This window comes from Sylvia atricapilla, chromosome 17 (genome assembly GCF_009819655.1).
Source record: "Sylvia atricapilla isolate bSylAtr1 chromosome 17, bSylAtr1.pri, whole genome shotgun sequence".
NCBI classification, from domain to species: domain Eukaryota; kingdom Metazoa; phylum Chordata; class Aves; order Passeriformes; family Sylviidae; genus Sylvia; species Sylvia atricapilla.
The window spans coordinates 5,460,216-5,484,522 of record NC_089156.1 but is presented as its reverse complement, the minus strand read 5'-3'; the positions used below and the strand labels follow the sequence as shown (position 1 = coordinate 5,484,522).

Sequence of the window (24,307 nt, the reverse complement as noted above, 5' to 3'; positions counted from 1 at the left end):
GGGTGGGGGACACAGCTCCCCGTCATGCCAAGATGGTGCTCCTGGGGCAGCATCCGCTCCAGCCCAGCAGTGCCCAATGCTCCCAGGCAGGGCTGTGCTGTCTCATGCACAGTGCTTTATTCATTACCCTGGTTAGCTGTATGAAGTCCTTGCCCTGCCACGGAGCCGAGGGGCGGTGGAGCAGAAGAGAACGGGCTTTGTCCCCCCGCCCAGCCCGGGGGCGGTGCGGCACGGCCGGAGCTCCCCCCGGCTCAGCCCCCGCTCTTCATCCCTCGGCCGGTGCGAAGCAGAGCCTCGTCCCGCGGGCTCGCCGGCTGCCGGGGCCATGCAGGGCCCGCTGCTCTGGGCGGGATGGCTGCTGGCCACCGGCTGCCTGGTTTGTGCCACGGGCAGCTGCCGGCACCGCTGCTGCCCCGGCAGGAACAACGCCTGCTGGGCCCCCGGGACCCGCCGGGCTCACTGCTACTGCGACTCGTACTGCCAGAGGACGGGAGACTGCTGCCAGGACTACCTCGCCACGTGTCGCCGTGCCGGTGAGTGGCGGAGGGGGTGGCACTGGGGACACCAGCCTGTGCTGCTGGGCTCGGTGGCGAGTGTTTGCTGTTACCTGTTAGCCCCGTAGTTTGAGTGGTAACAGGATGTGCCTGGGGATGCCGGCTGGGGTGGATTTGTAGCAGTGTCCCAGCTGTCCCCTTTTCCCCATGCTGAATGTCTGGCTGGCCCCAGCGCAATGAGAGAGCCCGGAGCGGTGGCCTCTGGTCTGCAGCTGACGGTAGCGCTGTCACTGCAAGCCTGAGCGCTCAGTGTGAGACAAGTGCCGGTGTCATCTCTGCTGCTGTCACAGGCAGCGCCGTGCACAGGGACAGGGGAACCGGGGGCTGCACTGAAGGTGCCAAACAGGGCTCATGGGCTTGGGGAGTGCAGAACCAGCCTGCCCTGGGGACCCGAATCTGGGCAGGCAGGCGCCTGCCGCGGCCCCCCGGACAACTGCAGCGGTCAGCCCTTCCTAATCTCCGGGGAGATTAGCAGGGTCCCAGCTCAGCGCGATGCACACAGGGATAAAGTCCTGCGGAAGCAGCTCACAATGCCCCTGCACTGGCAGGGGTCGGGGGAGAGGGGCTGCTGGGCTCACCCTGCCCCTGCCCTTCCTCCCCTCTCCCCGTCCCCTTTGCTGCATCTCCCCTGCTCTGCTCTTCCCAGTGTTCATGCCACTGAAACTCTTCCCTCTCCTCCGTCCCTGGCAGCGGTGGGCTGTGCTGTGGGGCCCTGGGGGCCGTGGAGCGGCTGCAGCTCTCCGTGCGGGGCTGGCAGCAGGGCCCGCAGCCGCCAGGTCACTGTGCCGCCCCGGCACGGCGGCGAGCCCTGTCCCGACCTCAAGCAGCGCCGCGGCTGCCTGGGCCAGCACCCGAGCTGCGGGACGGCCGAAGGTAACGCGGGCTGCCTGCTGCCCTCCTGCCTGGTCTTCCCCGTGTGCTGCCGGCCCGGGGCGTCTCTGATCACCCCCGTGCCCCTCACAGCTGCTCTTCTGCCAGAGGTAGCCAAGATACTCCCCAGCTCCTTCAGCCAGGACTTCCGAGACCCCTGGCGCAGAGCTGGGCTGCCGCTGCCGGAGGAGCCCTCTGGGTATGTGGAGCCGGGCCCCTCTGAAACGCCCGTCCCCAAAGCCGGGCCCCTCCTGCAGCCCCCTGCGGTCACGGCCTCTTTGCACCCCCCCAGACCCACGGCCTTTTTGTTTCCCCCAGGCATTCCTTTTCTCCCTGCCCCAAACCATGGCCCTTTGCACGCCCCACAGAGGCACCATCCTTCTCACCCTCCAAACCCGGATCCCTCTGCACCGCCCCAGCGCCATTACCCTTCTCACCTCCCCAGCCGAGGCCCCTCTGCCAGCCCCCAAACCCGCATCCCCTTTATACCCAAATCCACCAAAAACCCCACCACAACCTCTGCCCTACCTTCCGACCACCGTTTCCCCTCTTTTCTCCTCCCATTTTCCCCTTTCCCCAGCTCTCCCCTCCCCGGCCACTGCGGCTATTTCCGCCTGACGCAGGTGGGCCCCCGGTGCCGCGGGCGAGCCTGGAGCCGCCGCCTGCACCGGGACAAGCAGGTGTGTGTGCAGTGCTGGGGACACCTGTCCCACCGCCGTCCCCACTGCACCGGCCACGGCCTGCAAGGAGCCAGGTAGGTGCTCGGTTCTGGCATCCCCGCCCTGAGATCTCTCCTAAGGAACATCTCTCCCTGCCTCTAAGGCATTGTCCTTTTATGCTGTAATTATAATATTTGTATACAAAACTATAATTATGTTAAAATATGCCACAACATTATAGCGTACCATCATATTATTTAAATGAATTAATAATACATTCTATAAACAAGGTTATAATATAAAAATAAACATATTTAAATAGAGTAGAATATCTCTGTTGGAAGGGACATACAGTGATCATCCAAGTCCAACTGCTATTATTTTATATATATAATATAAACCCATATATATATATTTGATTTTTAAAAATTGTATTTATTAATGGCACACCCCAGTTCTCACTGATTTTCCCTTCCAGGACGTTTTGGGTGGCTGCTTCCGTGGTGGGGTGCCAGGGCTCGTGGGTGCAGGAGGGCCTGCAGGAGGGCTGTGTCTGCTCCCCACCAGCTCTCATCTTTGTGTAGGATCACCCTGGGAAGGTGAGCTGAGCCTCCCCATGGCACCACTCCTTGCTAGGGAGGTGGGGAATGAAATAAATACGTGGTCTCTTTCATAATTTCACCCTTCTGCAGGTTTGCTGCTCGCCCTTGGTGCCAGCTCCCTCTGTTTTCCATTAAATATTTTGCTGAAGAATGGAATAACCCTTCTTATAAAGGCTAAAAATAAGGGAATTGCTGAAGTGCAGTGAATAATGGTAAAAGAACAGCATGATGAGGTTAAGTCTGGGTGAGAGATGATGTGGTGGTGACATGGTGTGATGATGTCACACTCAGCCATGACATCATACTTTCAATGAGCTGCAACTGGCAAACGACGTGAGGATGGAGGCAGCATCCTTCCTCTTGTCTGAGCTCACTCACTGCAGGATCAGGGCAGCTCATCCCTGCTGGGCTGTGCAGACAGAAATTAAACAGACACCCAAACTCTGTGCGTGGGCGACGGTGCCGGTGCCCAGTTCCAGCCGTGGGGCTCGGCAGCCTGCACTGGAAGGAATGAGGCTGGGCTGGGTGCTGCTGCCCTTCCCCTCTCCTCACCCAGCACGACATCACCTTGCTGGTGGGGTCTCTGCTCCAGCTTTGGGTGGTGGTACCACAGCCTGTGGTTGGAGCACGTGCCGTGCCAGGGCTGGATCTTGCTCCACTGCAGCCAGTGGCTGCTGCCTGTTTGCTGCCCCAGAACAGGTTTGGCTCCTGCAGCCCACTCCCACACCACCCTCCTGGGCAGGGGAATTAAAAGGCTTCAACACTGGGAATGTTCTTGGCCTCTTTATTTGGGATAAAAGCCCAGGTTGGCCAAGGACCAAAGTGCTGGCTAAAAAAACAGGTGGTGGGAATTGAACACGAGGGGGTGTGAGAGGTCTGGAGCACAGGTCCCCTCCTGTCAGCCAGACAAGGAAACCGTGGACATGGGCCAAAGCCATGCTGCACTGGAGTTGTCAGCTGGAGAGTTACAAACCGGGAACAAAAGTGAGCGTGTCTCACACTGTGAGTGAGGTTCCCCTGAGTTACACCAGCAAACCTGCAGGCCTGGCTGCTGGTCAGAGAGAGCATCCTGGAAGTGGAGAAAGATGGCTGCAGGATTTTGTGTCACACTGCTGCATGCCTGGAGCTGTCAGTCCCTGACAGCGGTCCCAGCTCTCCCGGAGCATTGTCCTGATTTGGCACAGGGGCCAGCCCGTGCTGCACCAGCAGCCCCTGGACCAGCTCCAGCTCCTGCTCCAACTCCTGAGTGCCATAGCCCAGGTCTGGCATGGTGGTGGCACCTTCTCCCAGCACCTGCAGCACCTGTGCCGCCAGCCGGGCCCTCACCAGCAGCACGGCCAGGGCTGTGTGGAGCTTGGCACAGCCCAGCGCCTTCATCCCCCAGTGGGCAGCAGTCCCTGTGGAGAGAGTGGGCGAAGGAGCCGTGAGTGTGGCTGGTTGCCTCTGGGCAGAGCTGGCCTGGGGAACAAGGACACTGTCTGCTCATCCCAGGCACTCCACGCTTGCCATACCTTGGCTCCAGCAGTGTTTGCAGTACTGCAAGTCCCTCAGCACACCGGGGCCTTTGGCTTCCAGCCACTGCAGAGCTGAGGCACGGAGTGGGCTGCCAGAGGGAGCCTTCTGCAGGAGCTGCACCAGGACAGGGAGCAGCTGCTGTGCCAGGACAGCTGGCTCCGCAAAAACGTTGGGTTCGTCCTCCTTGTACAGGCTGGCAGGTCTGGGGGGAAAGCAGAGGTGTGAGTGAAGCCAAGGGCTGGCCCCTTGGGACCCCACACTCCCTCATGTCAGTCCACAGGTCCAGCAACTCACTTGTTGGCCTCCAGCTCCTCCACAACACTCCTGAGATCTAAGATGGGGATGTGCTGAAGTAGTGAATTGAAGGTCTCAGGGTGCTCCCCAAACTCTCCCAGAAGGAGCCCCAGGAGGCTCTGGAGCCCCACATTGTCCTGCACAAAGATGCAGCCGTCTTGGAGCAGCTCCCCTGGGCTCTGCCGCAGGAGGCTGGCGAAACCTGAGGCCTCATGCCGGACCTCTCGCTCCTCATCTTGTAGAAGGTGAATGGCCATGTTTATCAGCCTGAGGAAAGGGAAGAGAAGGGAAAGGAAGCATACTGCAAGCCCCAAAGCATCCCAGCCTGCTTGGATGGGAGGGAAGGATGAGACTTCAGAAGAATGCTTCTCTGAGGGACTTTTCTCCTGGAGTGTGAAAGACTCAGCCACCACCCAAGAGCTTGGAGCCTTGGGGAGGTCAGGGGCTGTGCCAGAGATTGAGGGACTCAGCAGTGCCATCTGCTGCTCGTAAAGGACTGGCTGCTTATATTAAAATGCCACCCACACATATTTTTGTAGGCTGTGAGCTCCTGCGTGCTAGTGATTTTTGAATGAGTGGGGTTTTCTTCAACAGCCTTGAGTTTCTGCAGAGGACACCTTTCACAGAGTCCATTAACCTGCAGCAGGCTGGGGCCGCAGGGAGCAGTGCTGTTGGGAAGTGGCTGCAAGCACAGCCATCCCCAGAGATGGGCTCAGTGACCTACCGCAGAGCCACGGGGACGAGCGAGGGCGGGGCAGCACGCAGCGATCTCCGCACCACGCCGGGCCCCGCCGTCTGCAGGCAGCGGGCAGCCGCCAGCCGCAGCACCTCCGACCACCTGCACCGGCTGCACTCCTCCACAGCCGCACACCAGCGCTCCACCAGCGCGCCATCCTCGTCCCCAGACCTGCCAGGGGACAGGCAAGGAGAGAGAATTCAAGTGAATTCACCTTTCTGCTCCATTAGGGGACCAAAGGCCACCAGCTGCCCAGAGATCACAGGAGCCAAGGTGATTTATGAGAGAGAAGTCATGGCTCTGTTTCTAGTAAGGACTAAGGAAGGATCTGCTGGAAGAGTTGGGCAGCCCTCCAGCAGCAGCAGGGACCTACTGGTGGGCGAGCAGCAGGCTGGCAGCACACAGTGCCTGGAAGAGGAGATCAGGCCCAGGACACTCAGCCTCCACCATGTGCAGCAGCATCTCCAGGCATGATGCTGAGGAGCCCTGGAGCTTACTGGAAGCTTCCTGGGACCATGACGAGGGATCTCTGTAAAGATGCAGCAAAGCCTCAAGGTACAATCTCAGGAACTCTTTGTCCCTTCTCTCTTGCAGCACCGACCGCAAGTTCTCCTAGTTGACAGCGGGAAAGAAGGTACATGGTTAGTGGTCGTAGCACTGCAGGACCAGGCAAGTGCCCTGCACCCATGCACCCTCAGCCTGGGGACCACCAAGCTTCTCAGCAGTGGGATCTCAGGGGTCCCATCTGTGTGGTGCACTGGGGCCCCCCTGCTTTACTTGGTGACTTTTGAGCCCATCATACCAGTAATGTCAGCCCAAGGGCGTTCTCCACCTCCTTGCACGTTCCTCCCTCCCCAGCGATCACCCAGCTCAGGATGGCAAGCTGGATGTCATGGCTGGGCTGCTGGAGAAGTGAGCAGACGGCAGCAATCCGCTCGCTGTCCGCCAGCCGGGCTGCCTCGCTGCACATGAACTGGGCCATGGTTTGGTGGAGGATGGCTGAGCCCACCTGCAGGAAAAAAACAGGATTCTCCTTCCAGTGCTCAGCCTGCAGCATTGGGTCACCGTGTCCCTGCCCAGGCTCACTGCCAGCTGGGCATGGCCACGGTTTTCCTGGCAGGAAGCGGTACCTGTGGCTCAGCACAGCCTGACATTCCCTGCAGCGGGAGGCTGCCCAGCGTGGTGCTGATGGTGTCACGGATGTACTGGGCGAAGCCGGGGCTGAAGGATGTGGGCAGGAGGGCGAGCACCTGGAGGAAGGCGGCACGGACGAGGGGGCAGCGCTGGGCAGGGGTGAGCAGCCAGCCCCGCGCCTCCAGCTGCAGAGCCACGGGGTGCAGTGCCTCGGCCGACAGCCTGCGTGGAGACACAGCCTTACCACGGGGCACAGCAGATGGGCTCCCTTCTATGGCCAAAGGCTGCGTTTGGCACAGTGACCCCAGCTGGGGAGACAGCACGGCAACACTCACCCCCTGGTGCCCGTGGCGGCGGCCAGCAGTGCCCGCAGCTGCAGCAGGTGCCCGTGGACAGTGTTGTGTGAGAGGATCTGTCCGGGTGCCGCAGGGAGCTGCTGGGCCAGCTGCAGGAGGAGCCTGCAGCGCTGGGGAGGGGGGACAACAGGCACCAGAGCCTTGGCAGCCATCGCTCGTACGGCGTAGATGGGGCTCTCTGCCAGTCCCAGCAGCGGCCCCAGGAAGGGAGCAGAGGCACTGTGGAGTAAAAAGGGCACTGTGGTGATGCTCTGGCTGGAGCAAAATCCCACAAGAGCCAGGGCCAGCCTCAGCATCCTGGGAAAACCTTCCCACTGCAGGAGCCCTTGGCTGAGGCATGGCACCCCCACTGCCCCCATACCTGCCAGGACTGTCCGCGCCAGGCTGCAGCTGGGCCAAGAGGGTGAGGATGGCATGGAGTGCAGGGTGCAGGCGGGGCCCCCCTGATGTGGGTGCTGTGGCCACCTTGAGCTCTCCGAGCAGCACAGCACCCAGCTTTGGGTGCTGCCCGAGGAAGGCATGCAGGCTCAGCCCCTCTGATGGGCAGCCATCCCTGTGGCTCCATGGCTGTCCCAGCAGCCGGGACGTGAGGGCACCTGCAGGGACAGAGAAGGCAGTGTCAGGTCCTATCCAACCCCGCCAACCCCCTGCACTTCACCCCACGCAGGCTCCAAACCCTGGGTGATGTGGGATCTCTGTCAGTACTCACTGAAGAGCTGGATGGCCGCGTTCCTCATGGCCCAGCAGGGCGAGCCCAGGCCCCGCAGTGCCAGGGCCATCATGGGTGTGGCATGGCACAGCACTGCCCCACCCAGCCCCGCCCCGCGGACCAGCGTCTGCAGCACGTGGAGGGCACACACCTGGGGAGAGCACACGGGGCTCAGCGACACCACATCAGGGCAGGAGGGTGGGAAAACCCAGGGGAGCCAAGAGGCATCAGCTCTGAGGCTGCTGGGCTGGACAGCACGACCAGAGCTGTGGGTTTTTGCTCACTCTGAGTTCTCATGGTCTCACGCTGGGTACCTGGCACAGAGCACTGTTCCCTAAGGGGCTCCCGCAGCCGGGAGTGCCGCACTCACCTGCGGGAGGTCGAGGGTCTGGTCCCAGTCCTGTGGCAGTGCTGTGGCAGCCAAGGTCAGCAGTGTCTGGATGCAGTGGGTCAGGAGGGGCCGTGCCTGTGCCGGGGGCTCCCCGCTGACGATGCAGAGGAAGAGCATGGGGAAGCCGGCAGCACGGCGTGTGATCGAGCTGCTCCGGGGCCCACTCAGCGCTTCCAAGCCCTGACAGAGAAACAAAACCCACCTGAGATGTGCCTGGAAACCTGTCACTTGGAACCTGCAGCTGCCCTGCCAGGTGGGCACCAGCTCGCACCAACATCTCAGCTGCCAGGAGGTGCTTGCCCCAGGGAGTGGGGACACTGAGAAACGACCCTGGTGCTCCCTGGGGCACATAGGAAACAAGGGCCATGATGAGTACTGTACCTGCTCCAGTACAGCCCGTGGGATGGCCTGCAGCTCTGGATCTGGGTGGTTCAGCAGAGCAGCACAGAATTTGGTGAAGCCCATGCTGCAGCCCTCCACTGCTCCCTGGGGCAGAGTAGTGTCAGGCCCAGCACCCCAAAGGCTGCACCTACCAGATCCCCATGGCCCCAGAAAACTCTTTTTGAAGGGGAAGAGCAAATGAGATGACATGACAGTGTGGGGATGTGATAGGGTCTGGCACTGGGATCCCAGCCAGGGGACTTCCAGCCATCCCCGTGTCCTGCCCCAGAGCTGACCTTGCCCCACTGCACTCGCCCTTCCTCCACCCCAGTATGCCAGGGCAGCGCCAGGGCTGGAGGGATGGTGCAGGGCTCAGATCTGTTCTTACCCAGTGCCGGCACCGCAGCAGGATTTCCTGGAACACCCTGGTGGCCATCTGCAGCGTGGGGAGTGGCAGGAGGGGCCCCAACTCAGCAGGCAGTGCTGGGGATAGCAGCAGCTCAGCCAGGCCCCCCAGGAGCAGCCCAATCTCCTGGGAAGAAGAGGAGGGTAAGCAAGACTGCCAGGGAGGAGGAGAAGCTGGGGTGGGTGTTAGCAGGGCTGCAGGCCTGGCTCTGCCACAGCAGGGGACTATCAGTGTCTGGGAAGGAGCTGGGCTCCATAAGGGCAGGCAGGGAGGGGCTGCTTTTGGGGAGCCTGGTAGCTGCATCCTTCCTGGAAGGGGGTGAGGATGTGTGAGAGCACTGAGGTAAGGACAGAAATTCCCCCATATTCATCCCCAGAAGGGATGAATGACGCGAGGGGAGGTGAAGCAGCAACTGGGGTAGACTGGATGATGAATGCCATGCTCCCAGTGCCATGAGGAGTCCTCACCTTCACTGACACCCAGCAGCACGTCAGGATCAGGCTGTGCTCCTCTGACAGCAGGACTGAATCCCCCTCCTCCTCCTCTTGCCCTTGGCCCTTCCCCAGCATGATGAGGGAGCCAATGGCGTTCCCCATCTCTGCAAATGATGGGGCAGCAGCTGCAGAAGGAAAAGCCAGGTCTGAGCAGGGTGGTGCAGGGCAGTGGGAGGGGGGTGCTGCTGCGGTTTGGGAGGACCTTCAGTCCTGTCAAAATGCACACAAATGGCAATGGCTCCTGCTCTGCCTCGTGCCCCACTCAGGAATGCAGCTGCATTTTTCCCACTGCTCTTTCCAAGGCCTCTAAGGGCTTTGCCAGCCCCTCCTTTCCCAAGTGTTCTCATCTGGCAGATGCCTCACTACTTGTGGAAGGCTTTTGCTTCCAGTGCTGCTCTCCAGGGAGCCAAAGCCAGGCCCAGCTCCACCATTGTCTCCTGCTAGAGGCACTGAGCCCAAAGCCAAGTGCATTCCCTTTGGGCTGGAGGGCTGCTGGCCAGGAGTGACTGTGATGGAGTTGCCAGTGGCTCCCAAGGCTGGTTCCCAGGGCTGGTTCTGCCCCCATGGGGACACGCTCACCTTGCTCATCAGCACTGGGGCCTTGCTGGCTCTGCAGAGCACCCAGGAGAAGGGAGGTGATGTCTCTCACTGTGGTCACGAGGCGAGTGAGGAGCTCCTGCCAGCTCTGCACTAACTCTGCTGCCCGCATGGAGACGGCCACCTCTGGCACCTGGAGCAGGCAGCGGCGCAGGGCTGCGATGGCTCCTGCAGAACAGCCACCTCTGCTCACTGTGGTGTCAGCACAGCCCTGGCTCTCCTGCCTGGGCCCACAGCTGACAGGGTTCAGGGGCAGGGGAATGAACAGGGCCCTGGGTGAAGGGTGTGCAAGGCAGGGAGAGTGCCAGAACAGGGAAACCCAAGGCAAGGATGTGGCACCAGCAATGAGCTGTGGCCTGAGTCCTGCCATGGTTCTGGCCTGCTCCAGTTCCCAGGCAGCTGCTGCAGGAGCTGCTCCCTGCCCTGCCCAGCTGGGGCCGTACCATGCATTGGTGCAGTGGCTGCTGCCCGCAGCAGGTCCTGGCATGCCACCTTGTACTGGGCTTGCAGCATGTGGAGAAGGTGCTGGGCGAAGCACAGCCCTCGGCTGGGCAGTGTCAGGGCTGCCTCAGCCTCCAGGGACAGGCTCTTCATGGTGCCACTGTCGGACCTGAGGCAACAGGCAGATCCTGCCGTGAGTACAGGGAATTTCCTGCCCATCCTGTGCTACACAGACTCCTGTACCTCAACCCTCCCCAGCTTCCCACTGCTAGGCTATTGCAAACCCCATCGATGACCACAGACTGGTGAGGCACCAGTGCTGCCAACACACTCTGGAGGGTCCTGTGCCACTGCAGAGAGAGGGTGGGGGATGCCAGAAGTTCATACTTCTGCAGAATGGTCTTCATCAGCACAGCTCCAGCTTCAGCCTCCTGCACTCGGGGGCTGCACAGAGTGTCCTGGGCCAGCTGGAAGAGGGCCAGGGCAATGGGCTCGGGGAATGTGGCAGGGAAGTAGCGGACAAGCAGCTCCGAGGCCAAGTCTCTGATCTGCCAGGAGAGAGAAGACATGGGGAAAAGTGGGACATGGGAGAATGGGAAGAATGGTGAGCTTCCCAGCTGAGCTTTGGCTTTATGAGGCTCACCTCATTGGTGCTGTCCTGCAGGCAGCTCAGCAGTGCCAACAAATTGGGCTGGGAGAAGAAGTCCCAGCAGCCGTCCTGCCTGGCGTAGCTCAGCAGTGTGGCCATGGTCCCTGTGATGGGGACACAGGATGGTGGGATGGGATTGGCTGGGAGTATCCCACAGCTGCAGGTGATACTCCAGGTAGCTTGCCTCTACTCACGTGGGGGCTGGCCCTTCTTCCTGTCGGGGCTCCAGGTGTCTGTGCAGGTCTCCAGAACAGTGGCCAGGAGGAGCAGAGCCGTCTTCTTCCTCTGGTAGTTGGAGCCTGGGCTGAGCGAGGCGATGCTGAGCTGCAGCAGCCATTCCACAAAGCCTGTGGGCAGAGAGCACGGCAGCAAGGGATGCCGAGCACACTGGATCTCCCAGGGCTGTGGTGAAGGTGCTGGGTGGCCGCCTCACCTACAGCCCGGGCCAGGTGCTCAGCTCCCTGGGCCGGCCCGGAGCGTCGCGGCACCTTCCCCCGCAGCCGGGCCAGCGAGCTGTCCCGCAGCCGCACCAGCGCCTTCCGCACCGCCGCCTGCAGCAGCTGCCGGAACGAGGAGGAGTCGCAGTTGAGGTTGAGGGGCAGGAACTCCCGCAGCAGCTGCACCTCGGTGCCCGAGAGGGGCTGGTTGGTGTTGGGGCTGCAGCAGAGCAGACCGAGGGCTGCCAGCCGAACGCCCTCCTCGCGGGTGCCCAGGCAGAGGGAGAGCCGCTCCAGCTCCTCACCCCCCAGCGGCAGAGCCCCTGTCACACTCTTCTGTGCCTTCAGCAGTGACACCCAAGCCCGGAGTGACGTTGTGTCACTAAACTGAGCGGCCAGCAGTGCCTGGGTGGCTGGGAGCTGCCGCAGGGTCCAGGTGAGGAGGTGGTTGGCAGCGTTGCTCTGCAGGATGGGCAGGGGAGAGCAGAGGGCCTGGGAGAGCAGGGGGAGCCAGCACAGCGCCCAGTGCTCTGCCAGGGCCACCTCTGTGCCCCGCTGCCCATCGCGCCACTCGCTGCACTGCTGCCGCACCAGGACCTTGTACACCTCGGCAGCAGCGGGACACAGGTGGTTGGTGGAGAGGCAGCTCAGGAGATGCTGTGGCAGGTCCGGGTAGGCATCCAGCACCTGGGAGAAAAGCAGGTGACCCTCATCTCCCTGTCGGGCTGAAAGCTGCATTTGGGGGAAGGAGAGATGGGTACAGGACGCACTGCAGTCACCCCTGGCACTGAGCATCTCTGGGAGCTCAAAGCTGCTTTTGGCTAACTTTTGCTGGGCACAGACAGGCAAAGCTTCCCTTCCCACTGGCACCCCTCAGGGATGCCCTGCTGTAGCTCACTACCCCAGGGATGCTAAAATAGTCCCTCCGGGTGAGAAGGCTTCCTGCCCAATTGAGCTGGGTAGAAGGTGACAGGAAGTGGACAGAGGCTGTGCCACCTCAGCAGCAGAGCCAGCTGACACCAAGACTTGCCATACCCCTGCCTTCCCTACCTGCTGGCTGCCCACGTAGGGGACGATGGCACACAGGGGCACATATCTTGCTTTGATCTGCCATGGCATTGAGACCACCCTCTGCAGCATCTGTTGGTAGAGAGATCTCTCCTGGTCTTGGAAGTGCTGGCACTCCAGGTGGTAGATCTCCAGGAGCAATCGGAAGGAGCTGTGGATGAACTCAGACACACCTTCCACCTGAGGACAGCAAACAGGGGGTTAGAGTGGGCTCCCTCTCATGTCTTGCTGTCCCATGGCAGGTGGAGCACCGGGACAAGGCCCTTTAAAGCCTGTGTGTGACAAATGCCACCACCTCAGCAGTGTGACTGCCCCTGCCCTGGCAGCTGCAGGCAAGGGAGTGTATTTTGCTGATGGAGCTGAAGCAGGCAGGGATGTGTTATGGGCTGGGGACAGCAGCTGAGCCAGGTGAAGGAAGAGCTGTTCCTGGCTGCCACATTAGGGCCCTTTGTCACCGTGTCCTTACCGGGGTCTCTGCGTTGTTCCACAGCAGCTGGGTGACCTCCTGCAGCAGCTCAGAGTCCTGGGCCAGGATGCGGGTCCCCGTCAGGTGCCAGAGAGCAGCCAGGCCCTCCTGCAGGCGCTGCAGCCACAGCGCACAGGCTGCCAAAACAGAGAGCTCTGCTGCAGCCCTCGCCCCAGACTCACCTGCACCAGAGCCAGCACAGGCTGGGGGCTTAAGGACCCTGTGTGCAGGAGCAGCAGTTCCCCTGTTAGGCACACAAGACCCCAGGAGGGTAAGTGTCCATTGGGCTGGAACAGAAATTAATACCAGTTTCCAAACCAGTGACCAAGACCCAGAAAAGCATCTTCCCTGGGACAAGCTGAAGCACATAGGGACTCTGTCCATCACGAGCACAGTGAACCTTTCAACCCTCCTCACCATGGCATGGTCACAGTCTCCTACCTTGGAAGCAGTAGTAGTGGCAGTCCTTCTGCTCCCTGGTCAGGGCACACACAGCAGGAAAGACCATGTCCAGCAGCAGGCAGGCCTGCAGGGGCACAGTGGCTCAGGGAGTGGGCAGCACAGGATTTCCAGGGAGAAAACCCTGCCGTGAGACAGGCAAGGAGAGTGCTGCCTAGTTCTCCTGCTCTTACAGAGCTCTGCTTCCTGCCTGGAAGTCCTCAGCTCGTGAGGACTTGGGAGAGGCTAGAGGTGGGCAGAGCTGAGGCTGTGCTCTGCAGGGAAAGCCCCAGGTTTATGCCATGAGAACACAGGGTGAACACTGCTTTGCTTGTGTTGGGGCTTTTGGCGTCACCGTGTTTCCCAGTCCCCCAGGAAAGAGAAATCCCTGCTTGGATGTGTTTGGAAAATGCAGGCTCCTTGGCTAACTGGCTGTGCTCAGTGGGATGCATGGAGCTGCTGGTGTGGAGGGGTTCAGCCTGGTTTCATTCCCCAAGGATCCACAGGCCCACAGGCAGCTACCAGCCCTCTCCAAGGGCTTCCTCAAGCCCTGTCTGCAAGGTTTGAGCTCTCCTACCTTGTGGGGGAGGCCCTCCAGCTGGCAGCTGAGGATGTCCATCTTGCAGCATGTCAGCAAGCCTCTGGTGAGCACCAGTTTCTCCAGCCCGTCTGGTTCCAGGACAGAGGGCACTTCCACCACCAGCTCCCCAAACTTCAGCTTGCCAGTGCCTGTCGGAAAATGCTGCACTGGATGGAAGGAAGATGGCGAAACCAAACACTGTTCTAAGAGCAACTGCCATGGCTCATTCCAGAGTGTCCATGGGAGACAGCTGGAGACAGCTGGACTCCCAGACCCCGAGAGACAGGCACAGCAGCAGGGCCCAGCTTGGCACCAGCCTCTGTCCCTTCACATCCAAACATGCCTGTCACCCTTTGCCAGAGGTTGTTCCCAGCTCAGGATGGAGCACGCACCTTGGCCGGAGAGCTGGAACAGGGTCAGCACAGCACTGGCCCCATACTGGGGCTGGGGGGCCGTGTTCACCAACATGCTCAGGGCTGTGCCTGCCAGCAGCCTCGTGTCCTTGTTCAGGGCCTGGACTCACAGGGAGGCAAAGGCACAACTCAAAATGCCATTTAAACTCCAAACACATTTAACTGCCCCTGCAAGCAGCTACATGGGGTCTCTCAGCCACTGAGTGGTCTCTCAGCAGACACCGGGCTGCCCCTGCAGGCTTGCCTTGGGGAGGAGAATGGGGAAAGCACCCGGGAAGGACAGCACTGCTCTGCTCCTTGGGACAGGCAGCTCCATCCCTCCCAGGGCTGTACGCACCTTCCCCCAAGTCACCTCCAGCAGCAGTCCCAAAAGCCTCTGCAGGGTCTCACTCTTTCCTGATGTGCTCCACACCATGGGGGCCACGTCCTTTGGCAGCGCCTGGAAGACCTGGAGGCAGGCCTGGAGGAGCAGGAGGTGCCACAGGGATGATCAGTATTCCTTACCTCCGAAAAAGCAGCAATGCCCCAAGAACAGGCACTCAAGGCAGCTCAGTGAACATCCCTGTGGTGCCCAGCCAGTCCTCGCAGGTACTGATCCTTCCCCGGCTCCCCAGAGTGGCTCTCACCTTGATGACCAGGTATCCCCAGGTGCTCCCGGGTGCAGGCTGGCCCTGCAGCACCCAGTGCAGGGTGCTGGCCAGGCGCTGCAGCAGCAGGGCCAGGTTCTGCCGCCAGTGCTGCCGGCCCAGGCTGCTCTCCTCCAGGAACATGGACACTGCAGGAAAGGGGAGCATCAGCCCCCAGCCCTCCTACAGCCAGCCCTGCTCCCAGCTCAGCCAAGGGCTGCCCTGTTGGTAAGTGAGGTAAGAACGGGGCTGGGATGCAGGGCATGCTTTGGCTTGTCTGGTTTCCAGCTGTGGGTGGGCAGAGCTGGGTGCTGCTGGGACCTCTGTAGAGGTCACATGGATCTGGCTGATCCCCGCTCCCCTCCCATGAGCACAGAGGACCCAGTTTGGGTTGGCAGGAAGTGTTCTGTGCATTGATGGTGTGAGCTGGGAGAAAACCCCGGAAGGTAAGGAATAGAGGCTGACCTGACTGAAGGTCCCCAGGAGACAGCACCTGCAGGGACAGAAGGATAGTTTGTCCTGTGTGACAACATGCTGGGGTTCAGTCCCCAGGGATGAGCAAAGGGCTGGTGTGATAGGCAGCCACATGTTGCCAGCTGCAAGCAAGGGCAAATCCCCAGAATGGTGGGAAGTGAAGTGAAGGACTGGAGGCAGCCCAAACCAGGAGGTCCCTGTCACACATGGTCTCCAGCCAAATCGCTGTGAAAGCCAGTGCCACTGCACCGCCAGGGTTCTCTCACCTCTCCCTGCAGTGCCAGGCCAGCCAGCAGCGTGTCCACCTCCTGGGCCAACAGGGCTTCCTTCCCCACTGCCAGCTGGGTCACCATCTGCCGAGAGACACCCCAAGTCAGCTGCTCTGCCCAGACCCCTGGGAGACACCAGCTGCCAAGTGCTACTGGAGCAGCCTGCAGCACCCCTGAGCCACTTTGCTGGTAAGGATGCCAGAAAGCTCCAGAGCTGTGCCAGGAGTGGGCAAAGCCCAGCCGATTGCCTTACAGACCTGTTCCAGTTTCTGGAAGGAGCTGGAGCTGCTGGTTGCCTCCATTTGGAAAGCCAGGACACAGCGGAGCAGGGGTCGTGCCTCTGCCTCACCCAGCGCCTGCAGACCCTCGCTCAGCACCCGTGTCAGCTGGAGAGCCTCCTCCAGGTGCTTCTCTTTGCATCTCTTGGCAGTACTCCTGGAACAGGACAAGGAGAGGGGTGAGGATACCTGGCTCGGTGAAGTTTGTAGTGGGGGAACACCCCGACTCAGCGGGATCTGGGATTGGGGTGCCCCAGCTTGCGGTGCTCCTCTCTCCCAGCTGCACTCAGCATCGCACTGGAGCGGCGGCGGCGAGAGCTACACGAAATCCTCAAAGCTTGCATGCATGGCCTTGGTGGGGCAGAAGTGCCCGAAAAAACCTAAACCCTGCAGCCCTGCTGCTGCTGGGCAGGCCGGAGGGGAACGGGGGGGCACATGAGCTCGAACCCCTCGCCGGGTATCGATCTTCGGACACGCTCTCCCCTCCTCCCTCCGGACCCGCGCCCGGGGCACGCACGGGCGCTCCACGCCGGGGCTTTTCCCGATGCACCGGCCACCGGGGGATACCCGGAGCTCCGTCCCCGGCGCCCGAGCCCTTACCCCGCGAAGTGCCGCAGGCAGCGCAGGCAGGCCAGCACCGTGGGGGCGAGGCCCCGTGTGCCGTAGAAGGCGGCGCAGGCCCGCGCCTCCCGCTCGGCGCCCATGGCGGCGGCACCACGGCGCCCGGCCGCTCCGCGCTCCCGGCGCCCCCTGCCGCCGCCCGGCACAGCACCGCCTCAGCGGCCCCGCCCGCCGGGAGCCGGCATCCATCCTGCCTCCATCCCGCCGGGAGCCGGCATCCATCCCGCCTCCATCCCGCCGGGAGCCGGGATCCATCCTGCCTCCATCCCGCCGGGAGCCGGCATCCATCCTGCCTCCATCCCGCCGGGAGCCGGCATCCATCCCGCCTCCATCCCGCCGGGAGCCGGGATCCATCCTGCCTCCATCCCGCCGGGAACCGGGATCCATCCTGCCTCCATCCCGCCGGGAGCCGGCATCCATCCTGCCTCCATCCCGCCGGGAACCGGGAACCGGGATCCATCCTGCCTCCATCCCGCCGGGAGCCGGCATCCATCCTGCCTCCATCCCGCCGGGAACCGGCATCCATCCTGCCTCCATCCCGCCGGGAGCCGGCATCCATCCTGCCTCCATCCCGCCCGCCGGGAGCCGGCATCCATCCTGCCTCCATCCCGCCGGGAACCGGCATCCATCCTGCCTCCATCCCGCCGGGAGCCGGGATCCATCCTGCCTCCATCCCGCCGGGAGCCGGGATCCATCCTGCCTCCATCCCGCCGGGAACCGGGATCCATCCTGCCTCCATCCCGCCGGGAACCGGCATCCATCCTGCCTCCACCCCGGCCGGGAACCGGCATCCATCCTGCCTCCATCCCGCCGGGAGCCGGCATCCATCCTGCCTCCATCCCGCCGGGAGCCGGCATCCATCCTGCCTCCATCCCGCCGGGAGCCGGCATCCATCCTGCCTCTATCCCGGAGGGAACCGGGATCCATCCTGCCTCCATCCCGCCGGGAGCCGGCATCCATCCTGCCTTCACCCCGGCCGGGAACCGGGATCCATCCTGCCTCTATCCCGGCGGGAACCGGGATCCATCCTGCCTCCATCCCGGCCGGGAACCGGGATCCATCCTGCCTCCAACCCGGCCGGGAACCGGGATCCATCCTGCCTCCAACCCGGCGGGAACCGGGATCCATCCTGCCTCCATCCCGGCGGGAACCGGGATCCATCCTGCCTCCATCCCGGCCGGGAACCGGGATCCATCCTGCCTCCATCCCGGCCGGGAACCGGGATCCATCCTGCCTCCATCCCGGCCGGGAACCGGGATCCATCCTGCCTTCACCCCGGCCAGGAACCGGGATCCATCCTGCCTTCACCCCGGCCGGGAACCGGGATCCATCCATCCCCCATCCCGGCCGGGAACCGGGATCCATCCTGCCTTCACCCCGGCCGGGAACCCCGATCCATCCATCCCCCATCCCGGCCGGGAGCCACGATCCTTCCTTTACCCCAGCCAGGGACCCCCGCCATCATCACAAGCTGTTTCTGTAGTCGGTAAAAAGCACGATAACCAAAAACTTCCAAAACCTGTGTGCTCTCTGCCGAGCACAGAGGGATTTGGACAGAATGGGGCAGTGTAAGATCTCTGAAATGCCAACTGGAATGTTTCAGGGTGAAGCAGTTGTCTGGTTCCATCGTGGTTCATCACAGAAGAGGAAGCTTGGCACCCCCCAGTCCTCCTGCTACACCACAGACACCCCATCTCTGACTGCCAGCACCACTATTGGTGGCATCCCTACTAGTAATATCACTAACAACACTACTACCCAGTGGAGAAATTCCACTTCTTCCTATGGAATGAAATGGCCTTTGGGGAGAGAGACGGATTTATTGTAATTACCATCAAATCAAAATGAGTTTATTAGAGTTCTTAATGTTGGTTGGTAAAGGGTTGAACAATTTTAATAGGCATGATTTTAAGATCATCTTTAAAGGTCTCTTTCAATCCAAACCATCCAATGATTTCCCCATTTCTGTTTTTTTATTAAACAGAGTTTTAACACCTGATTGGCACATCCCACTGAATTTCAGCTACACAGAAAATGCTTCTTGTTTTTGATCTTGAAGGATTGTTTTTACCCTGGGTTGTTTCTCACTGTGGCTCTGGAGAGCGTGATGGGCATGATTCATGGCACAGGCAGCCCAGGAAAACACAGCTGGCATGCACCAGTGCCTGCACTGAGTGGCCAGGAGGACCCTGAGGTGTGGACCATGGCCTGAGCACTTCCCTTGGGGATGGAAAGCCCCCAGACTGTAGTTTGTGGCAACATTTGTCAGCAGCCTCCATCCCTGTTCTGCTTGAGAACTCAGCCTGGAAACCCAAATCCAGCCAGGGGTCCAGGTTTGTCCTGACTGTTGTCAATGTCAATGAGGGAAAAAGCCCAGGATTTGTCCCAGGTAAAGCAGAGGAGTGCAGGAGGATGGTTCAGGTCTGATCCTCCATTTCCTCAGCATCACAGCCATCCCACACAGGTGATAGGGAGTGGGGAGAAGCAGAGCCAAAGGGGAGCTCCCACAGGTGCCAGCACACAGGCAGGGGCAAGGCAGAGGGGAGTGCTGCCATGCTGTAGGGTTTCCAGTGTTCCTGTTCCCATCACCTTGTGCTGCCTGCAGAAGGGAGGGGCAGAGGAGGTAAAGGGGGATTTTTTTCTTGTTTCACCATAGGAAGGATTTTCAAACCCTATAAATTCACTTTTGACAAGTGAACAGCTAAAGCAGATTAACCTTTTTGCTAATCCTCTATAATGGCTTTGGAATCTCCTTAACCAATAAGAAAATGATAAGAGCCTGTTTCTTTTCTTTTTATCTATATCTATATTGTCCTCTCTTGTCTGCATGTTTTTTCTTTCTTGTTTTATTTTCCATTCCTTTTCTAGTATGAAATAGTCCAGCGATCCTATCTCCCAAAGGCTCAGTAAACAGAGCATCAGAAATCCCTTTCCTTTATTCCTCTCTGGTAACAGGGTACAGAGAAGTGTCTGCCAATTGGGATTTGATTACCAGCAGCTATCAAAAGTCTCTTTGTACAATCTGGGTCCTAAATCCCATAATTCTTTGATAAAAGCAGTATTACCAGTCCATTTTCTGTAGTGAAAGGTACGGGAGAAATGAAAGAAAGCAATCAGTGGAGATCCTAATAGGCTAAGTGCATGTGTGGTGGGAAGGCAGGGCTGGGACAGGATGCCCAGGGAAAGGCACCCTTTGTTAAGGATGGGGAAGGAGAATTAATCTACTTCAGGCATATGAACAGAACTGGTCAGATCCTGCACCTGCCCATGGCACGTCCCAGCTCACCACCCCTATGGCCCCTCTGGACCAGCACAGTGCAGAGAGCTGAACCTGGCCCCACATCCACCTCTTGTGTCAGTGTTTGGGTACATGCACAAAAGCTGGGAGCAGTTTTCAGTGATCTCTGGAATCAGGGCATCCCCAGTGCCTCTCTGGAGCACTGAGACCTTGGCAGGGCAGCAGTGAACATGTCCAGACCGAGCAGCTACAAAGGTGTCTTTATCTCAAAAGATAAAGGTTTGCAGAGCTTAGTTACAATCCATGTTACACCACTGGAGCAGCTGAAGGAGAGGAAAATAAAGGGATAGAAGGAAAAACAGCAGTTTGGTTTTAACTGAGTCACAAGTAGAATGGCAATGGGGAATCTCTTCCTAGCACAGAGGGACCCACAGGTGAGGAAGGGCAGGCAGTGAGCAAGGATGAGGGGAGAAGGGAGCTGAGAGAGGCTCTCCTGGGGACTGGCTGTAAGTTTTGCAGGGTGCTGGAGGCATTGCTGGGCTGTCCAGTGTGAGGATCTTTGCTGTGCACTGGTTTCACAGCACTCACCTGTGTGTCTCCTTGGTGTGCCATGATTGCTATCTTCACTCCCCTGCAAGGAAACGCCAGGTTCCCCACGTGAGCTCCTGAGGCCTTGCCACTCACCTTGGCTTAAATCACACCGAGGGCAAGAGGACTTGGGTTTAAACCTTGCTAAGCAACCTGATCTCAACCACACCTTCTCTAGTTTATTCCCAGCTACTCATGTCAGTTAAAAAAACAGGATCTAAGATGTTCTCTCTCCTCCTGGGGATCACAGCTGCCAGGACTTGCTGTCTGCCCTTGGGAGGAGCAGAGCCAGGCTTCCCTTCCTGTCCCAAGTCTTGGCCATGGCCTCTCTCCAGTTTCTCTGGCTGGGCAGGAGTTAGGAATTGACATGGCTTTGGGAAAGCTTGGCTGTGGCACTGAGTCCACACTCCTGCCTGGGTGGCTGTGGGGCCTCACTGAGAGCACATAGAGGCAGCAGCAGCAACAATCCTTCCCTTCCCTTCCCTTCCCTTCCCTTCCCTTCCCTTCCCTTCCCTTCCCTTCCCTTCCCTTCCCTTCCCTTCCCTTCCCTTCCCTTCCCTTCCCTTCCCTTCCCTTCCCTTCCCTTCCCTTCCCTTCCCTTCCCTTCCCTTCCCTTCCCTTCCCTTCCCTTCCCTTCCCTTCCCTTCCCTTCCCTTCCCTTCCCTTCCCTTCCCTTCCCTTCCCTTCCCTTCCCTTCCCTTCCCTTCCCTTCCCTTCCCTTCCCTTCCCTTCCCTTCCCTTCCCTTCCCTTCCCTTCCCCACACAGAGCACGGCTCAGCTGCACTGGACGTGGTTACATGCCACTAAGCTGTGGTGCAGAGCTGCTGCAAGCAGCCAGTAATCTAATTTAGTAAGGGCTTTGAATCCTTACAAAGAGTATGTTGGATACATGCAAAGCATCTGCATTTTTACAGTGATTAGGGCAGCAAAGATGGGGGAAAGGGGAAGGAGGGAAAATACAATTTCTCTGCTTTCAGCAGAAAATAAATCAACTTTCACAGAGAATTCTGGCAAAGCCAAAGGCTGTGCTGTCATTAAAAAATGATTTTTTATTAAGCTGAACTCTCTCTTCTCTCATATTGTATGATATGACAGCTCTCTTTTGATGGGAAAGCTTTCATTTGGCCAGAGAAAGGGATAATTTGCTTCTTTTAAGGAGTTAATCCTCTGGTCCATTTCCGGGCTGGGAACAGCTATCCTCCCCCTTCCTTGGATAGGAGGCTGCAGCACAATGGAGATCATAACCACCTCAAATCTACACCCGAGATGGAGAAATCAGATTTCCTTCTCCAGTCATTTTTGTGGGATTAGCTAAATCTTAGATCCACACTAACCCTTCACAAAGCTGCCAAGATTAGTTAGAATTTATTTTATTTGCAGGGGGGTTTACGGTTTTCTTTCCAAAGGGATTATATCTCTCTCTATATATATATTTAGAGTGGCTTCAGTCATAACACAGCTAGGTCAGAGGGAGGAAAAGAGTATGTGTGTGTATAAAATAAAAACTCAGCTGCAAGAATGACAGTTACTTGAAACGCCAAGACAAAGCAGTGGTTCTGAATGGCTTTGCCAGTCCATTTTAAAAGCCACATAAGCTGTCCTTTCCCCAGCAAAACCCCTCAGCTGAGCTGCCTGTTTCCCCAGCCACAGCTGCTGCTGGCACAGGATGTCTTCAGAGCCAGTGTCAGGTTCTGAGGCCGGCAGGAGAAGCCTGAAGAAGCCACGTCCGTTCAGCATCGAGGACATCCTCTCCAGCCCCGCGGAGAAGAGCCCCCAGGTCTTGGTGCCACTGTGCCTACGGAACATCTTGGACTGCACACCCAAGCGGCTGTGTGAGCTGGAGGCCATCCCAGCCAGCTCCCTGCAGGAGGAGGAGGAGGAGGAAGAGGAGGAAGAGCTGGAAGGGGCAGGCTGCAACTGCTGCTGCTGTTCTCACATGAGCGCCCGTTCCCTGCAGGACCTGCCAGGTTGGCTGGGTGAGTGTTGGGCTGGGTGAGTGTTGGGCTGGGTGAGAGTTTGGGTTTGATTCGGCTGTGGGGCTTGCAGAGAGACTGGTGACAGTGCTGTGGGTGGGGGAAAACCTGGGTGTTAAGTGACAATATGGAATCTGGCCACGGTGCTCTTGGGCCCCAGGCCCAGCAAACCGAGCTCTGTTCTCAGCAGGGGTCCTAAGAGTGGGCACTTCCACCTGCAATGCTACCAGGGTTTGAAAAGCAGAAGGGGCTGACTATTACTGCATATTATTGGTTTAGTGTGAAACTCTTGAGAGAATGACAATTCTAGGGATGCAAACTCTCTTGGAGAGTGGGGCCCCACAGTCATGCTGCCCATGAGCAGAGCTGTGCCTGTGCTTCCTGACAACACCAACCCCGGGGAACCTCACTTATCCTTTAAGGAAAAGAGCTTTGGCTATGTCTAGCAAAATTACTGGGGGGGGGGGAGGGGGGGGGGGAGTAACAAGGCCTTAAAAATGCAGTTCAACAGCATCCTGAAAGTTCAGAATTCCCTTGTGTCTGGGCTAAAACAACAATCTTTGCTGGGCTCTGAGTTTGCAGTTATTTTCTGGAGCTGGCCATAGTGCAACTGGTAAGTGAATAAAGAAAACCCAGCTAGTGCTCACCACCTGCATCCTTCTCCCAGAGTCATGCCCTAAACTCTTCTCCCACTTGGACAGCGACCACTCAGCTTGCCACTCACTCCAGGTGACTGGCTGCCTCCTTCCAAACAGTAGCAGGGATGCAACTCGTGCCTGAGCTGCCTTGAGCATGACGAGTGTTTCAGCCCCACACCTCTAATGCTGCTGCCGTCCCTGCCCCCTCGCAGATGCCCGGTTCCCCTGGCCCATGCGGCTCTTCCACCCCGCAGTCAGGGTCTGTAAGAGCTCCCAGGAGAAGCCAAGGGAGCTGCAGACCTTCCACCAGATCCAGCGCCGCACACGCCGGCACCGCACCATATTCACCGAGGAGCAGCTGCAGGCCCTGGAGACGCTCTTCCACCAGAACCAGTACCCCGACGTGGTCACTCGCGAGCACCTGGCTAACCGCATTCACCTGAAGGAGGAGAGGGTGGAGGTGAGATTCTGCCACTTGATGAAGGGCTGCTGGCTGCGGTCCCCCAGGAACACAGACTGGGGCATTGTGCTGTCTTTTCTGGGGGAGCTGCAGACCCATGGCCTCATTTTAAAATCCATCCTTGTGCATTTGACCAAAGAGAGTTTAAGTTTGGCAAGCAATGGAGGAATATAAACCGTTTCAGCTGGGCCAGTTTGTACTGTGGGCATCCAGTCCCACAGACTCACACGGCTCCTCTCTCCCAGAATCACCTATGGCACACAGACATGCCCAGCTCAGCTGCTCACCCCCTGCACCAGGCGTGTATTCCTCACCTGAGTGATGTGTGTGACTTCTGAGTTTGTCATGGTGGGGTCCCAGCTCCCTCCTGCCCCTCACACGTATCTGAGCAAGCACATATCAAGCAGCAAGGGACTGATTACATTTTGCATCACGCCTTTATATTACAGTACCTTACAGCCCACACAGTACAGGCCAGGATGGCTGTCCCCCTGCCAGTAACATGTGACATGCAAAAGCCCTTTTCTTGTTTTGCACTTTCCAGGTTTGGTTTAAAAATCGTCGGGCGAAGTGGCGGCATCAGAAGAGGGTGACCGCCTCAGCGCTGCTCCTGCAGCCCAAGCAGCCCCCCGAGGAGAGCTGTTAGTGCTCTCCTTGCAGAGGAGCACCGAGAGCACACACTGCCCCTGGCTGACGGGCTCAGGGGGTAACCCGAGGGGGCTCAGACAGCAAAAGGGAATCTCTGTGATTCACACAGGAGGAGGACAGGTAAAAACAGACATGGCACTTGCACAAGCCTCTTCCAAACCTGATTCACGTGGCAAGTAACTCGGCAGGAAGGATGCGCGGGGGACAGAGCTGTACCGGTGTAAATGTGTGTGCTTTAGCAGAAGGGCAGACTCCCCTTCTTGTCTTCGCTCCGTGCACGTAGTATTTGTGCTTGTTTTATTGA

The 24,307-nt window shown here is 59.1% G+C and overlaps 3 protein-coding genes across 3 annotated transcripts; 2 read left to right on the top strand and 1 right to left on the bottom strand.

Moving 5' to 3' along the window:
- The first annotated feature begins 300 nt into the window (after positions 1–300).
- On the top strand, positions 301–2,667 carry LOC136368904 (somatomedin-B and thrombospondin type-1 domain-containing protein-like). Its single transcript, XM_066331371.1, has 5 exons — positions 301–533; positions 1,245–1,427; positions 1,518–1,623; positions 2,005–2,178; positions 2,562–2,667. Exons 1-5 carry the CDS (start codon positions 326–328, stop codon positions 2,665–2,667), a joined length of 777 nt encoding a protein of 258 aa, XP_066187468.1. The 5' UTR covers positions 301–325.
- Positions 2,498–16,541, bottom strand: LOC136368903 (tRNA (32-2'-O)-methyltransferase regulator THADA-like). The gene is made up of 31 exons (XM_066331370.1): positions 16,438–16,541; positions 15,817–15,994; positions 15,557–15,643; positions 15,282–15,309; positions 14,817–14,965; positions 14,528–14,650; positions 14,170–14,290; positions 13,775–13,926; positions 13,201–13,285; positions 12,760–12,896; positions 12,276–12,473; positions 11,222–11,912; positions 10,983–11,135; positions 10,783–10,892; positions 10,527–10,687; positions 10,142–10,308; positions 9,681–9,866; positions 9,075–9,226; positions 8,590–8,733; positions 8,202–8,306; positions 7,800–8,000; positions 7,430–7,580; positions 7,082–7,316; positions 6,700–6,939; positions 6,361–6,586; positions 6,033–6,239; positions 5,604–5,842; positions 5,219–5,401; positions 4,495–4,761; positions 4,197–4,402; positions 2,498–4,082 (listed from the first exon to the last, which is right to left on the bottom strand). Exons 1-31 carry the CDS (start codon positions 16,539–16,541, stop codon positions 3,790–3,792), a joined length of 5,679 nt encoding a protein of 1,892 aa, XP_066187467.1. The 3' UTR covers positions 2,498–3,789.
- Positions 16,542–21,950: 5,409 nt separating this feature from the next.
- Positions 21,951–24,001, top strand: GSC2 (goosecoid homeobox 2). The gene is made up of 3 exons (XM_066331083.1): positions 21,951–22,260; positions 23,108–23,355; positions 23,900–24,001. Exons 1-3 carry the CDS (start codon positions 21,951–21,953, stop codon positions 23,999–24,001), a joined length of 660 nt encoding a protein of 219 aa, XP_066187180.1.
- Positions 24,002–24,307: the final 306 nt, after the last annotated feature.